Genomic DNA, 17,273 nt, shown 5'->3' with positions numbered 1-17,273 from the left:
ATTAGGTCCATCTTATTTTCTGTAGTAAGTCACATGCAAATCACATGGCAATAGTGATTAGATAATGGCAAAATAGTGGATAGATCCTGAAAGTGAAATCTAGTTCTCATTTGACAAGTGCTTACAATGTCTTCCCTTCCTCCTTTTTAGGACAAAGTGGAAGTTGAAGTAGTACAGCTGACAGCTGTTAGAATTCGTGCACCAATTACACGAATGAAAACTGGTACACAGGTTAGTTGATTTGTGATTAGCTTTTATTGCCTTAAAATTTTGACCTGCAAGCTCTGACCATTCTGGTTAAGTCATCTGATAATAGCACTCTAGCTCTCAAAGTGGTCACCCGCTCTGAGGGGTACCACTGCTGCTGCAGGAATGAATGTGCTGTCAGTGGAGAAGCTCCAGAGCTGAACATATTAAAACAGAAATCAGGACAAGTTTACCTTGTACACCAGACTGGTTTTCAGAAATTCAGGCCCTGCTGAAGAAGCATCATTTAATATGGAGAAGGGTTCTCTCATCTTCATTCTATTTGCAGTGGAGACTTTCTTCCTTTGTATGTTAAAAATCTACAGATGTTGTTCAAATTATCTTTTAATAAGTCTATTTTTTAAGAGTCTGTATTTCCCCTATTAGTTACTCATTCCAAAATGGCTAGTGATTCTAGCTCATTGGTCCCAGGTGAATGAATTGCTTTGAAGATTAAAAATAAAAACTTGAAAATCCCTGTTTTGTGCTTATATGTTATGTTGTCTTAATTTGGAGAGCTGGAAGGGGAAGGTTGATGTCCAGAGCAGAGTTAGTCAGGGAGATCATCTAGCCAAAGATGTAGAAAACGTAAGAGTGTATGACTTAACTAAGATGAAGTGATTTGATGCTACAAATGGGACAAACAAATTATTGAACTCGTCTTTTCTGATGGAAAACTGGTCCTTTTTTTTTTTGTAAAGCATGTAGCAAATGAGAATAAATCAAAATTTACTTTTTACAAGTTGGTGGTATTACAACTGCGTAATACATCCTTGTAACATATACAGCAGCCAAACCATTTTCTTCATGAGAAATACCATCTCTTGATCAATGAATTTTAAGTTTAATTGTATGTGCCCTGTGCAGGCTTGGTTAGCATCCCAGAATTGCCTAAGAAAGTTGGTTTCTCTTTTTCTAGATGCCAGTTTATGTAATGGGCATCACCAGTAGTCAGACTCCTTTTTCATTTGGCAATGCAGTACCGGGGTTAACGTTCCACTGGTCTGTCACAAAGAGGGATACTCTGGATATCAAGACAAGACACAGTGAGGTAAATTGTGTGTGTGTATGTGTACTTGTATGTATGTGTATCTTGGGAAAGATAATGGGAGTTGAGAAAATACTGTTGCTTCCACTTACTCAAAATCAAAGAGCAATTGTCAGCGTTGCGTGTGGTCTTTCCTCTGTATCAGTGTCAATTCTTTCCATGAGTAAAACTTTAATCACTTTCTTCTGTCCAAGGCTTCTTTTCAGCTTCCTGCAAAATACAACTTTGCAATGGATGTTTATGGCAGAGTAAAGGGAAGAACAGGCCTGAAAGTTGTTGTGAAGGTCCTTGATCCTGCAGCCAACCAGTTTTACAACATGGCAAAAGAACTGTCCGATGAAATCCAAATTCAGGTATGATGATGTTCCTCACAGTTAACGTTTTAATATCTATTTCAGAGCTGAATTAGAGTCTGTATTTGGAGTCAGGAACTTGAAATGCAGAGGACTAGTTCCAGCTTTCGTTTATCTTTGAGCCCTTACTCTTGTTTGTATAATGTTCCACTGTTTGGAAACCTCCAAGTTCCCCAAGTGTTGGTAAGGTTTACACTGAACGGTCACACACTGGTGTGATGCCTGAATGAAATTCAGGAGTTAGTATTTGTTGTCGACCACCTGAAATTGAGGTGACTTGTGGCTTGTGGATAAGCAGTGTTAGAGTTGTAGAAGAACTTTGTGGCTGTAGTTCCTCTCTGTACAATAATACTTCTTGCTTATAGTGCTTATCATACATGTCTATGCAAGCATGTTAATTTGGATCAGAAATTTGCTTCTAAAATGAATCTCCTGGTTGTTCCTACTTACCATGCTTTGGGGAGCAGTTTCAAAGTATGCCAACTGGATTCCTTTAGATGGAACAAAGCTGGAAAACGTGTTTGAGGAGTGCACCTCGTGGGCATTCAGTTCATGGGCTCAGACTTGGGGTAGTCTAAAGTAGCTTGTGTGAATGTGGGGCCTCCAACACCATTTCACTTGCCAAATCTGCTTCTTTTTTCATACTGCTTCGTAGTATAGCTATAGCCATAGAAATGAATGCTCTTCAGAATAATTTGTAGAAGATCCTGCCTATCCCATTCTCAAATATTCATGCTGAGTTTCTGGGTTTTTACCATATATATTATACAAGGTAAAAAAAAGTGCGTTTTATTTGGGTTTTTTTATTTTGAAGGTGAAATAAATGGAAATGCATTACTTGCTGCACACAACAGTAGGCTAAAATGCCTTTTATTTCCCAGGTATTTGAAAAACTTTATCTAGTCACTCCAGAAGTAGAAGCAGAGCAGATCTTAATGTCGCCAAATTCCTTTATTAAACTTCAGACAAACAGGTTAGTGATCAGTTTTCATACTGTGATTTGTGTCAACAGTTTATCAAAACTGTAAAGCAATTCTGTTTGAAGTAAGCTGTTTCAATCTTTTAAAAAGAATACCACAGTACATCCATATAATACACAACTTATTGGGTGATTAATAGTATCTTTATCTGTACTCTTGGGCTCAGTCAAATCTTGTATTGGTTAGATTGTAGTTAGAAAATCCATTCAATATTTGGAACTTTCAGATCCTTGTTTTAAAAGATGCTGAGACAGTTAAAGCAGTAGCCTGCTTCCACTAGAGTTTTTTATGGGTGATCAAGGCTTTATGGAATATACTTCCCTGTATTTCTTACACAGGGGCTATGACTAGATTTTGAGATTAAAATGTGCTTTCCAAATGAGAAGTCCTTTTTACATAATCTATTTTCAAAGACTGACATTTCAGACTCATTTCAGTCTTGAAATTTGATTTTCCTAGCATAAGAATGTGCAGATATAGACAATAGGACATACGCTGAGGGCAAGGCTTTAGATGCATTTACTTTTTAAGGGGAGGGAACTGTTAGTTTTACTGGAGCTCCAGTGACCATGGTCATTCAGCATCTGCTTTTGAAACAGTTATACAGGAGCCCTGTCATTTGTAGTCACTTACTAATGTTTTGCTATCTCTTCTGAGCAGTTTTTCTGATTAATTAGTCATTAAGTTGCTAGATATCAGTTTGTACATTTCTTTGTGCCATTATCTTCACTATCCAATATTGGAGCCCCTATGTCTGAACTCTACCACCAAAACCAATTACACTATTGCCAAGAAAAGGGCAACTAAAATCCAGCTTTAATGCTTTTTTCCTAGGATAGAGTATTTCTATCTCAACGGAGGAGCTTGGGAGGAAAAAAAAAAAAGTCATTTACAGATCTTTCAGAAGGTGTGATAAATGATACTTAAAAGTAGCTAATGTCTCAGAATGCCCACTAATTACAGTTTATGTGTTTACTCACTTTATTAATATGCAAATACCATGGTGAGAGTTATTCCAAAAATTAACCTTGCCTACAAAACTATTTCCAGGAAACTGATGAGATCCACTTAATCAAGTCCCTGACTTTATCTCTAACACCAACATTGACCCTGGCAGATTAATCTCCCTCTAAATACTGTTTACAGAAAATGACAGCAGAAGCTGCATGTTGTAGCCTTAGCCATCATTATTTAGAATCAAGTTTACATCAGTGAGTGATGACACTGCAGGGCGGTGGATGGAAACTAGATTTCAATACATGCCTAAACCCAGATAAGACTTCTTCCAAGTGAGCTTGAATCAGAACTTAAACTTTTTTTCTTAGACTAGAACACAGGCTTTTCAGCTTTTATTGCAGACACGTGGAAAAAACACCAAATAGTAATCTTGTAAATTTGCAAAATATATTGGTGTAAATATGGTTTTATTCACTTAAGGGGGTCCCCTGTTTGTTTTTCTGTTTTGTTTGTTTTCTTAAGAGACCGAGTGGCTTCACTGAGTTACCGTGTCTTGGAAGGACCAGATAAAATTCCTGTTGTAAAAATCGATGAGAGAGGTTTCCTTAACTCTGGATCTTTGATAGGATCATCAACAATTGAAGTGATTTCACAAGAATCATTTGGGATCAACCAGACCATTGTAGCTTCTGTTAAGGTAGTATCATCTTTCTTTGCAGTTTTCTGTTAGAAGTATATCTTTTCTCCTGCAACAGGGATAGTTAACTGCACGTTTTGAACTTCACTTCTGAAAAATGTGAAATATAGGAATTAATAGTCAGTTCTGAGCTTTGAAAAAAAGGTTTAGTATACTAAACTAGATGGATAAACCTTAAATCCCAGCAAATTCTTAAATTTGGTACATTTCACAAAAAGGCCTTTGTGTGCATGTGCCTTAAACTTTTAAAAAAAAAAAAAGTTTGTCCTAAAAATCTCTTAGAAGGCTGAAGTTCAAATAAAAAAATGTTAATGTCATAAACATGCATTTTGCAGTGTGTGAAAAAGGTAAATATAATCTGGAGTAATTAATATAAATGCAGCATCTGTTGTGAGGTACCAAAGTGATACCTAGATTTTCAAGATATTAGAGATGTAACTGTACAGTGCCCAAAAATATCATTTTCTCTGCTGTTTCCCAGCAGTTCAGCTTTTACATATAATGAGAATCTCTGCATGAGAAGGCCTATCTTATCAGATGCAATAATTTAGCTGCTGTTGCCTGTATTTGGTGAGCTGGAAGGAGCATGTCCAAGGCTGCCCTATGTGCCTGAGCTACTCTGAAATGTGGATGCTTCAGGGAAGGACGGATCTGTAGCAAAACTCAGCAGTTTGTTTCCAGGCTAACAAAACATCTTTCTTTCTCAAAACTTCATCTGTTGATTGAATGCTGTTATGTGAAGTCTAATGTATCTTACTGGTTGGGCACTTAGGACGTAAGGGAACATACGTCCTTCATTTCTGTTCAAAAGTCCTTGTGCCAAGAACTTTCTACATCCAGCAACATGAGCCTTGAGATACCCACTGCTCCACTTCCTCTTATCCCTTTTTACTCTGTCAGCATCTTTCCTATGTCCCAGCTAAAGGAGAAAGATATGTAATTGAGTGCTGACTTTAAATTATTTGTAAGTTTTATTATTATAATCACTGTGAAGTGTCTTGATGGGTTTTTTTTAATTTGAATTTTATTTTTTACCATAACATTCAGCTTTGTCTGTACGACATCATGTAGGTCTGTCCTCCTGGGTGGAGAATGAAAAAAGAAATGGTGGCTTAGTTTCACTAACATCACTCCTGCTGCTAGGTGGTGGCAGTGAATTTCTACAGCTCTGTTATAGATGACCTTGTTTCTTCCCTTCACTGCTGGATCCGGCAAGTGAAAGACATCTAATGAGTTTGGGGTTGGCTCAAATGACATTTAGTCAGCATATAGTGGTACTGAAGTTAAATTCTCCCTTTGTGCATTCTTTCTGTACGCAGTTTGGATATCGCAGAACTGTGAAGTTAGTGCATTGTGATATTAAGCTTGAGAGCTCTTTGTAGTAGCAACCGTTTCAGTTCAGCATCTTGTACAACTGATTTGTTTTCCTGTACTTATTAGGACTACTTTTATGGAAATAATATTTTTAAACTCACAGTAACCCTGTGAGGTAGTGCAGTGCTGCTGCCTTCATTTTATGGCTGAAGAACCAAGAGAGAGTTTGAGTGGTTTTGCTGAAGGTCATGTAGAAAAACTTGTGACAGAGCAGGAGATGAGCTTGAATCCGTTGTGTCATTCTCTCCTTCAAGCTGTCCTTCCTTTCGTAAGTTCTTGTTTTGTCTTTTTACAACTGTGCACAATTAAGAACCAAACTGCTGCAGCAGCATCACTTAACACTTAGACCTTCAACTTTGCTCGAAAAAAGACTATCTTGTATAAGCCAAGGAGGACGGTGGAAGTTCGGAGTGGCAGTATGCTTAGCATGGAAGCAAGCTAAGTATTTGCCTGTACCAGCTGTACTCAATGGAATATTTTTTTTAAATAAAAAATACTTTAAAACTGAGATCATTTAACACTAAATAGCTGTTTTCATCAATATTAAATTTAGCAGTTGTTCCTTGTGGGACAGTTTCTGAGATTTTAAAGTAAAGCACGCTTGAAAAATCTGTCAGGGAAATGGCGTTTTTGTTAGCTTATAACCTCAGCTAGTGGGGCAGATAACTATATGCACTGATATTTTAACTGATTGTATCAGTCTGTGGAGTAGACAGTTGTATATACTGACATTCTAGCCACATTTTTTTTTTTCCCAGACTCACCAAAGATGCTATTTGCTTGAGGCTAAATTTGTCCTTTCCTTTCTAAGTTTTGATGTGTACATTTTCAGATTGCAGGGTTTTACATTTTAGCTGAGCCTCTTTGGTCAGAAAAAAGGGATTTTCCTACAAGATAAGCTTGAGGGCTTCTTTTAAAGTAGCTTTCTCTATATATTTGAGGGTTTTTCTTTCTCTATCCTTCCATTATTTATTTTCCAACAGCTGTAACAGAAAGAATAGATATAGTTCTTTTTTTGGGTAATTTTGTTAGTTAACCTAGATAAGTTAATCAAGAATAGTAATAGATTATTTAAAAAACAAAAAAAATGGTCATGAAGTCTTTGTCTTCAGACAGACTTCCTCCACTGGAGTGTTACTGCAAAAATGTGGGAGTGTGCACATAGGAATAATCTAGCAGACTTTTTTAAAGAATTTGGAGCAGAAGTCCCTAACTTCTGTCTTGGTGGAGGAGTGGCACTGAGGCAACAAAATGCAGCCTGCTGACCGGTTAGGGTTTGTCAGATGCCAGTTCTGACTGCTTTTGTCTGTTGCGCGTAACTTCTATCAACCCATGCCTCGGAGGACGGCCTGGCTGCAGCATCATCCAGCCAGCAGTAACAAGGCAATGTGCCGAGTGATGGGTCAGAAAAACCATCCCAGCACACAGCTCAAGAGTAAAGATTGTGGCTGCTGTTCCTTCCCACCTCTGGGAGCCCTGTCATCAGACCACTGTGGGCCTGTTTGAGGGGCAGCGGTTTGTAGGTCTATGATGTTAATTGACAAGGATCGCTAGGGAACAGCTTTGCAGCTATTGTTCATGTTTCCTCTGCTGGGCAAACCTTTGCTCAAAACAGAGCCAGGGCTGTTAGAAACTGCCTGTGTCATCTTGGCTTTCTCACCTGGTGCAAGGGAACTGGGGAAACAGTGACCATTTCATCCCCTTACTCTCACATACATTGCAAATTACTCCTGTTCTAGTAACTGGGGAATGAATTAAACTTTTTATTTCAAGAATTACTGGGAGAGAAGTCTAGGGGCAACTTGTTCTCTTGCATATCCAGTGAGTCTTAACAGTTTTAATTTATAGGATAATAATGTAGTTTCTGAAGTCTGTGATGTGAGTTTCTATATCATTATTGCTTGCTTCAATTCCCAGTGCTATTAGAGAAAAATACTAAGAAATATCTGATGGGAAGGTGTAAAGAAGACAGAAACCATTCTCAGTGGTGTTCAATGACAGGGCAAGAGGGAACGCATATGAATTGAAAGACATGAAATTCTGTCTGAACAGCAGCACTTTTTTACTGTGGTGACTGTTGAACACTGGCACAGGTTGCCCAGAGAGATTGTGGAGAGATGCTCATCCTAGGAGATGCTCAGGACTCGCCTGCACATGATCCTGGGCAACTGGCTCTAGCCCAGCTTGAGCAGGGGGAGCAGCACTAGGCAGTCTCCAGAGGCCCCTTTTAACCTCAGCTATTCTGTGATTCTGTGAAATATATGAACTGATAATAAAAGTGCCATGCCTCAGTACTGTCATATGGCTAAACATAAAGCAAGTGGTTCATAAAGGAAGCGTTGTATATTTGCATAATAAGAACCGGTTTAGGTTACTGTTTTTATAGAGGCACCCAAAAAAGCAATTTGATTTTGCTTTTCACTGCTGATGTTTTTACAGGTCTACCCCATCTCATACCTAAGAATCTCCATGAGTCCTATCCTGCACACGCAAAACAAAGAGGCATTATTGGCTCTCCCCCTGGGTGTAACACTGACATTTACAGTCCATTTTCACGATAACTCTGGAGATACTTTTCATTCGCATAATTCTGTGCTCAACTTTGCAACAAACAGGTAGGTAACTATCATGGGCATTAATTACAGAGAACAAAAAAGGCCAAATACACATAGCCCAGCCACAGCAAGGAACAAAGATTGTTCCAAAGATACCAAGTGAAGATATAGCTTGAACTGGGATTAGCAAAGAAAGGATTTTGTCTCTGCGGTCTTCAGAGGCACCGTAGCAGAAAGAAGAGTTCCAGTTAGCAATCGATATTCTCTAGCAAATGGAAAGTTGCCCAGATAAGCATGATCCCTAGCGGGGCCTGCTGGGGTACATTTCTGCTTTAAGTGGCTCTGAATCATCAGAGTATATACATCAGTGGCCTATATAAACAATTGATCTTATTAGCATTTTCCTCATCTTGCCTCTTTTCTCCTAGTGCTTTGTTAACACTGACTCACTTAAGTCTTATATAAGATGGTGAATGTTCTGGATCAGGGGCTGTCTCTTCAGATATGCTTGTACAGCCTTTGCACAGCACAGCCAGGCCTCAAAAGGCCTTTCGGTCTCTGCCTCAAAGAATAATAAATATTATAAAACCGCCTTCTTTGGTCATTAATAAACAGTCACTAATTCCATTACTATAACATGATAAAAAGGACAAAAAAAGGGGTTGAATGCATTATCTTTCTCCTACCTAAATGATCTGCAGAAATTTCTATAGCATACAGAGGTCCCTAAGATAACACTGCCCTAGCTTCCAAAATAGATGTGACAGAGCTGCTTCAGCATAGGGCTAATTATTAGCCCTAGAGAGAGAAGCACTGCTCATTAACCTCAGGTGCAGCACTGTGGTGACCCAGCTCTACTGCTGTCAAGACCTTCACTGTCTCTGCGTGGTGCTGCCAGGGTGGCAGTCTTTGTGCTGGGTGCACTTACAAGTGCTCAGTGTGTCAGTGCGTTTGGGAATGCTGAGTTTTGGTAAATATCAGAACTCGGAATCAAACGTGATTTAGCTTTGTAAAGATGCGGCTGGAAAGCTGCATATTGGTGTGTAAATTTCTTTGCTTCTTAACTCCCTGAGAAAAGGGAAAAGAGACAGATTACCTCATTCTAAAGTTCTACAATTCTTAAAATTAGGAAGTAGTTCTCATACATAATTATGACCTCAGTATTTCATCAGCATAACGATGTGAGAACTGAAATTTGCCTCAGTAGCACCTAAATAATTTTTATATTTTCCTTGTTTTGTTAGACTTCATTAGAAGATAACCATCGCTGAAAACAAGAAGTCAACCATGTAGAAAGAGTTCAATATCTGCTCTTTATTGTAGAGATAATGACATTAGCAAACTTGCCTTAACATAAAAACATTTCTTTTTATCTGTAGAGATGACTTTGTACAGATTGGGAAAGGAGCCACGAACAACACATTTGTAATCCGGACTGTCAATGTAGGTTTGACCTTGCTTAAAGTCTGGGATGCAGAACACAGTGGAATTGCAGACTACGTCCCACTTCCTGTGCAACATGCCATTTTTCCTGAACTCACAGATGTGGTGGTAGGTGATGTCCTCTGTTTGAGTACTTCACTGATAAACCAAGAAGGTAAGCGGCACTTCAGTCACTGTGTTTTTGCAGCTCTATAATTTGACATCAGTGTGACTGTTTCTCATTCTCAGGAAAACTAAATGCATAATTTATGATGTTTGTTCCGAATCAAATGTCACTGTTCTTGTTAATGATAAAAATAGGTTTGATCAACTCCTCTAATTTTAATTGTACCATGCAATATGTCGCTTGTATTGAATTCTTGAGTATCAGACTTCAGACATTTCCGTTCCGTTAGCTTGAAAGGCTTGTTTTTTATGGGAATTGTGCAGAGTCATTCACTGTATTTGATTCTTAGTATCAACGGGCTTTTGTCAGAGTAACTGCAAGTCAGTTTGGTGGTGGGCTGCCAGCCTTCCACCACGGGAGACCCTAGAATCTAGTTTCTCTGTGTGTACCCATGCTGCCCGTGCAGCGGGTACATACAGACAGACACCGATGTGATGACGAAATGCTTCAGTTAGCATAAATTTGTTGAACAGTGTCCAAATGGTGTGTCTTCTCAGGCCTGCCGGGCGTATGGAGCTCCTCATTAAGTAGTGTTCTTCAAGTCGACTCCAAGACTGGTGTAGCAGTGGCAAGGGATTCTGGTGTTGTCACTGTCTATTATGAGATTCCTGGATTACTTAAAACATACAGAGAGGTGAGGCACTGTTAAATCCTACCAGAACTGTTGAAGATTGTTTGCTTCAGGTGCTTTTTCACCAAAAATGTATTCTATGATTTTTTTTTTTTTGTTATAAATATTTAGAAAAAATCTTAAAGGAAAAAGTATTAGAAATGCAAATGGTTGGAAAGTATTTGGTATGTGTCCAAACACGTCATGATTTTTTTAATCATCTATGTTAAGGAGGATAATTTAGCGTAATAATTTCTATTTTTAGCCTATACTGTTCTTATATTGTACATTTTGATTTCTTTGCTTGGCTAAGTTGTTTCCAGATGCTAAACAGTTTTTGAGTATGGCTGCTTTTATGAATGAAGTTTCATTGCAGGATGAGATGCCAACAAGACCTTTCTAAAGTGTTGTACCATGTTACTATGCATCACTGATCAGAACTACTCAATTAAATTATTTTTTGTTTACCTACAGTGCAATCGTACTGTTGACACAATTCACTGTATCAGCTAACATAAGCACTAGATATTCTTTTTAAGTTAAATTTAAACATAGAGCTTTCTGCCTATTAACTTATGCGGGTTGGGTAGAAAGAAAAAAATGTTTTTACTAGCTTAAATTGCCTTGAAAGGCAGTTTCTAAAATTAGAGAAATGTAGGATTTCTTATAAAGAGAAACACAGCCTCTTGGAGTCTTCTCTTCTGTTACATGTACAAGGATGTGTGCGTTTCATAATCAGTCCGGTCTGGTTTCGCCTTAATTTTTATTTGTTGAAACAGTTTTTGGTAACAAGGTACTTCATCCTTTTTTCAGATATTGATTAATATGCCTCAGAGGACTACAGCAATGCATGTAAGTGGAGTGAAAACAAGCTTACCAGGAGTTGCAGCCTCAAAAGTGATAGTTTCAATTGGGGAAAGAAATAAAAATTTGAAAGGTATGATGAAAAAAAAAATCTTTATGCTAATTGTTTATTGCATGTTTGTATATTCATGATAGGTGGTTTTCATTTGGGTTTTGGGTTTTTTGTTTGTTTTTAAGGGTCTGTGAAGCTGGTATAGCAAGATCTCTATGAACCTCTAGTGTTTTTCCAGAATCCCAGGAGCTCTAGAAGAATCTTAGGTCCATATTACAGAATTTAGAGGGTGTTCTGGGGCACTTTTAAGATTTCACAATTAACAAAATCAGTAAATAATAGAAGAGTCATTTTTGATCATATCAAAAAACAGTTAATAGGCAATCAACTGGTGTTTGCTTATATGTTTCATTCCAATTGCCCTGTTGAAGTTACTGTTTTTTCTTACTGAGCATGTTAAAGTAACCATCGTTAAATCTTTTACAGAAATTGTCAGCAATTAGAATCAATACAAAGATTAAGCATCATACTGTGTCCTCTATTTAATAAGCTGTATTTTGTTTGATTATGGTTCCTTTTAGATTTTAGCTTAACACTTAGCACTTGTTCAAATAGTATTTTATTGTGCCTTGTGTAAATTATTACCCTACTAAAAAAATATCTTGCCAGATACCAAAATATAAATCGAGACTCCTAGGATCATATAAATTATTCAACAGACACATCTGAAAATCCTCTCTAGTTCATTCTTTCCTGTAAATAATCTATTCCTGTCAAAAAAACCCCACAACATACAAAGTTTTCATTTGCTGTCTCTTTGGGATTAGACCTGAGATAGGACAGCTGTCTATGATTTCCAGCTATTTTAAGATCATCATAACCTTGTGAAACTATTTCAGAAGGTGGCAGAATAACCTGATATTCCAAGCCATGGTTTTGCTTTTAATTAATTAAAAATTAATTAGTTAGAATTTTCTTTTCTAATTAATTAATTAGAGATTAGTTAATTTTTTTTCTTTCCCTTAGGGGAGTGCTTGCCTGCTCATATTGAAGCCATTGCTGAATTACAACCACAGTCCATTATCAACTGCCATCTAGATTTTAACAATGATGCGTTTGACTTCCCAGCACGTGATATTTTTATAGCAGAACCTGGATTTGATGCAGTTTCAGGTAAGAAGAGACAAGATGCCACGCTCCAGGCAGACACTTTGAAGTCTGCTGTGGTTTAGTTCAAATGCCCTTTGACCCAGCAGATTTCCTTCTGAAGCCTCTGAGTTTTCCTGTGTAGGATCTCAGGCTTCAGTGAGTTGTTAATCTGTACTCTCCCTGTTTAACTCTAGGGCTTTCTGCATGTGACAAAGACATTTATTTGTTTTCAGAGAAAGCCAGAAATCAGTGGCAGCCCATTTCATACGTTTTTCAGAGTTGTAGTCAGGAAGAATCTCAGAAGCATTATTTTATGGGGGGGAACAAATTTTGATATGTTTTTTGACCACAAATTTAGGTCCTAGTTTTGCAAATTACTACTCGTATATTTGTAGGTATGTAGACAGTCCAATGGTACCTTGAGTCAGAAGTGACGGTATTGCAGAATGTAGACATAATACACTGGGGTCACGTACTTTATAGAGCCAGCAGCTGCCATCTTTTACTCCAGCTGAACTGTACAAAAAATAGATTGCCTTGTGTATAACTTAATTTAGAAAAGAACATCAGGCCCTGTATTTGTTAAACTATGGAAGCAAAACACTTCCTTCTTCAGCTCCTACAAATGAGCATTCAGGTGACAAATATTCCAAAATGGGGTATCTCCGCAGCTGTACACATCCAGTGGCTCTTTTAGGTGTTTACTTGCCACACATCAGTGCCTTCACCGTATACTTAAATACAGTGGAAGTAAAGACTAGGGATAAGAGAAGCAATCATGAGTTTTAATGTCTGTATACTAAGGATCTTTAGATTTCACCAAATTATGTTCTGCAGAGTCAAATACTCTTTGTGTTTGATGTTGGCCTTTTAAAAGCCCTGCCACTGTAGTTACTGCAGTATAACTAACCTCAGTGAATAAAATGAGGGAAATAGCATAAATGTGAAAATCTGGTGAAAGTAATACATTTTGTGTTCTTTGTATTCTGCAATTTAAACATTTCTGGAATTTATCATGCTTTCAAACTTTCCTCCGCAACCTGAGTGCTGTAATTTCTTATGAAAGGTAGAATTCATATGTATCCCCAAAACAACATCAACTGGGACTTAAAAGGAGGGGAAATTACTAGGTACTGTGGAAAGGGAAATAAAATTGTGAAAGTCTACAACATGTGTTAGTGTATCATAACTATAAATGATTTTTAAAAGAACCGAAACACCATGGACTGTATGGAAATAATATTAATTATCTGTTAGATTAGTCCCTGTACCCATTGTGTAAAACACTATTATACCTTCCATAATAGTGGCTGCCCCTGTTTTTTTTAAGAAAGTAAGGGGAAAACATGTGCCTAGCAAGTTCTGCTTGTTATTTATGCTTTGTATCTTCCACAGTGTGGGAATTTTTTACTGTCTTTATTGCTAATAATAGACAAATAGGTCCCATAAGAGGCTAGAAACATGGTGAATATCTAACCTTTAAAAAAGTTTTTATAAATAATAAAAGCTGTCTCACAGAATTGATGATGGCGATGGTAACTGACTAAAATTTTAACATTACGTGAAGAGAATATGAAATAGGATGTTAAATTTTGTTTTCAGTAAAGCCTTTCTATCAATATTAGCATAAATGTTATATTCAAAGTGGAATTGAGTCTCACTGGCGTGTGAGACTCAATAAAATAAATGTGACTGGAAACTGCCATTTTAGTATTTTTATCATGATGGTTAGTTTGGGACAAGAAATATCTTGTGTTGTTTTAGTACTGGGATTGTGATGCTTGGACCAGCAGACATGCTGTCCCGATCACCTACGCACTCCTGATCTTGGTGTTTGTTGAATTTTACCACCTTTTTTAACGCTTCTCTGAAGATGTCACAGAAATCTCCCTCTGCAAGGAAAAAAAAACATAAAGAAGAGCAATTAACAGTCAAACTGTTTTTGTTTTTATAGGACATTACACCTGTTCCATCACAATGCACAGGCTTACTGACAAGCAGCTGAAGCATCTCAGCATGAGTAAAACTGCACTCAGAGTTACAGCTTCGATCCAAGGCAGCCACTTCTCTGGGGAGCAGATCAGCACTGAGGTGCCATTCAATCCTGGCTTTTATGCTGACCAAACGGAAATGCTTTTAAGTAACCATTACACAAGCTCTGATGTGAAAATATTTGGTGCCACTGAAATTCTTGATACCCTGGAGGTGAGTCTATTGCTGGAAAGTATCACAACACAGTTGAAAGCATTTTGAACTGTTCCATGCAACTTTCTAACCACAGGCACTCTGTGCCACCTTTACCACGTCAAGATTGGTCCTGAGATGATTTGGAAATACTCATCTTGGAATGTATTCCTCCTCAGTGTTCACTTTTGGTTTGGGGTAGTAGAAATGTGTCAGGCTCACCTGTGTGCTAGCTGGGATGTGTTAACCAGGTCACAGGTGGGGAAGCAGAAAATCTGTCTGATTCCTAGCAGCAGGGGTAGGTTCTTGCCCACTTACTTGTTTGGCTGCCCATGGTTCCCATAGCCCAGTAAGGGATGCTTTGACTTTTGCCTGTATGGGGTTAGCCCAGACCCCCAGAAACAGCAGTTAACAGGGCAACCTTAACAGTAAACAGGGGTGAAGTGCTGCAGGTGTAACTGTAAAGTTACAACCAAGTCTGACTTCCGCTGAGGGGTGAGTTGCTCTATGTTTTTGTGGAATAACATATTTCTGAGGTGTGGCCTGGAAGATGGTATGTGCTGTGTTTTCTCAGTCTATTTCAGGTTGTTTTTCTTCCTCGGCAGGTGAAATGTGGGTCGCCAACAGTGAAGGCATTTGAGAAAGAGAAATCCTACGGGCTGCCTAGTTACGTAGTCTACACTGTGAGTTTGTCTGATCCAAGAGTTTCAAGCCAGGGATCCTTATCAACCACTCTAACTGTCTCTAGTCCTATGACTGACCAGTCTATCACTATCCCAGTGACAGTGATTTACTTGACTGACAGAACCACTGCACCAGTGAGACGTAAGTTTATCTCTAAACTTCATATGCCAGAATAAACCTCTAACTCCCTTTAATGTTCATGAGGTTATAAAATTTTGGTGTGTTAAAATCTGAGCTGGCAGCTAATGTTGTTTTGACATGTAAGCTGCTCACTATGACCAGAAGACTTGAATACAGTTGCTTATTATGACTGAAGCTGAACATATTTTCCTTTTGGGTCAGCCCAAAATACTCTGTTGAAGTTGGCATAAATATCTCAGTGCTAAAGTGTCTGAAAGTAATTTTTTTTTTTGCTCTGCTTTTATTTACTCTCAAGCATGCCTTGTTATTTTGAAACAGATAAGCATTTTGGGGCTGAGAAAGTGAAGAACATGCTTAAGACATCGTATATCAATGTCTCAAGCTGTTATTGGCAAATTTTGAAGACTGCATTGGAAATAGTAACTAGAATTGAAGTTGTATTATCTAAGTTGATCACACTTATTTGCTATAAATAAAAACCTTCTTTTGGCTGTTTCAGTTTGAGTTAAGAACTATTGACTCTTAAAGCAGATTGGAGAAGATGCTCTTTTAACTCAATATTGTCTCCTCTTAATCGATTCTACAGATGGAGCCAGTCTATTCCAGCACTTTCTTGATTCTTATCAAGTGATGTTCTTCACGCTTTTTGCACTATTAGCAGGGACAGCTGTTATGATCATAGGTAAGAGAAGGAAAGACTGCAGAAGTATTTTTTTTCATAACTTCTTACAATGCATTAGCTCTAAGGAATAATTTCCATGTGAAATAATGTGTTGTTTTGTTGTTTTTGTTTTGGTTGGTTTGTTTGTTTTTTTGTTTTTTGTTGTGTTTTGTTTTATGTTTGGGGTTTGTTTTTTTTTTTTTACAATGTCTTGCAGCTTATCATGCAGTCTTCTCACCGAAAGAACAGCACAGTCGTCCAGCATTTACCCCAAGGACAACTCCTCAATGCAGCCATAACAGTAAGCAGCTGTTACCCAGTTATAAATGAATTAATTTATTAGTCTAGCTAGAATCATAGAATACCAGGTTGGAAGGGACCTCAAGGATCATCTGGTCCAACCTTTCTTGGCAAAAGCACGGTCTAGACAAGATGGCCCAGCACCCTGTCCAGCCGAATCTTAAAAGTGTCCAATGTTGATGAATCCACCTTTCCCTGGGGAGATTATTCCAATGGCTGATTGTTCTCATTTTGAAATATTTTGTGACTCCGTGTAAAAAGGGAGTCTCCATCTTCTTTGTAGCCACCCTTTAAATACTGGAATATGGTGATAAGGTCTCCCCTAAGCCGCCTTTTCTCAAGGCTGAACAAACCCAGTTCTCTCAGCCTTTCTTCATATGGCAGGCTTCCCAGTCCTTTGATCATCTTTGTGGCCCTTCTCTGGTCCTGTCCAGCCTGTCCACATCTTTTTTTGTATAGCAGGGACCAAAACTGAACACAGTATTCCAGGTGTGGCCTGACAAGTGCCGAGTGGGATAATGACTTCTTCATCTCTACTGGTGATGCCCTTGTTGATGCAACCCAGCATCCTGTTGGCTTTCTTTGCCACAGCAGCACACTGTTCACTTATATTGAGCTGCTTGTCTACCAGGACCCCCCGGGTCCCTTTCCACAGAGCAGCTCCCCCAGCCAGGTAGATCCCAGCCTGTGCTGCACTCCTGGATTATGTTTTCCCAGGAGCAAGACCTTACATTTGTCTTGGTTGAACTTCATAAGGTTCTTGTTAGCCCACTCTTCCAGCCTATCCAGGTCTTCCTGCAGGGTGGCTCTCCTGAAGTATCCACTTCCCCACTCAGTTTGGTGTCATTGACAAACTTCATCAGGATACA

The 17,273-nt window shown here is 38.4% G+C and overlaps 1 protein-coding gene across 1 annotated transcript in view; it reads left to right on the top strand.

The window, feature by feature from the left end:
* Positions 1-16,405, top strand: part of NUP210 (nucleoporin 210kDa) — a gene marked incomplete at its 3' end in the record, with an annotated part of 54,800 nt that extends 38,395 nt beyond the window's left edge. The window contains exons 26-39 of the mRNA XM_009583254.1: positions 151-231; positions 1,166-1,297; positions 1,489-1,647; positions 2,529-2,620; positions 4,107-4,281; positions 8,095-8,270; positions 9,590-9,807; positions 10,317-10,453; positions 11,243-11,366; positions 12,312-12,458; positions 14,389-14,639; positions 15,224-15,443; positions 16,030-16,125; positions 16,322-16,405. Coding sequence (XP_009581549.1) covers positions 151-231; positions 1,166-1,297; positions 1,489-1,647; positions 2,529-2,620; positions 4,107-4,281; positions 8,095-8,270; positions 9,590-9,807; positions 10,317-10,453; positions 11,243-11,366; positions 12,312-12,458; positions 14,389-14,639; positions 15,224-15,443; positions 16,030-16,125; positions 16,322-16,405 — 2,092 coding nt within the window. The remainder of the gene's footprint in view (positions 1-150; positions 232-1,165; positions 1,298-1,488; positions 1,648-2,528; positions 2,621-4,106; positions 4,282-8,094; positions 8,271-9,589; positions 9,808-10,316; positions 10,454-11,242; positions 11,367-12,311; positions 12,459-14,388; positions 14,640-15,223; positions 15,444-16,029; positions 16,126-16,321) is intronic.
* Between the last annotated feature and the right edge of the window lie 868 nt (positions 16,406-17,273).

The sequence above is a fragment of the Fulmarus glacialis genome, unplaced genomic scaffold, assembly GCF_000690835.1.
Source record: "Fulmarus glacialis isolate BGI_N327 unplaced genomic scaffold, ASM69083v1 scaffold15958, whole genome shotgun sequence".
NCBI classification, from domain to species: domain Eukaryota; kingdom Metazoa; phylum Chordata; class Aves; order Procellariiformes; family Procellariidae; genus Fulmarus; species Fulmarus glacialis.
The sequence above is the reverse complement of the archived record's forward strand: the minus strand, read 5'-3'. Positions and strand labels throughout refer to the sequence as shown.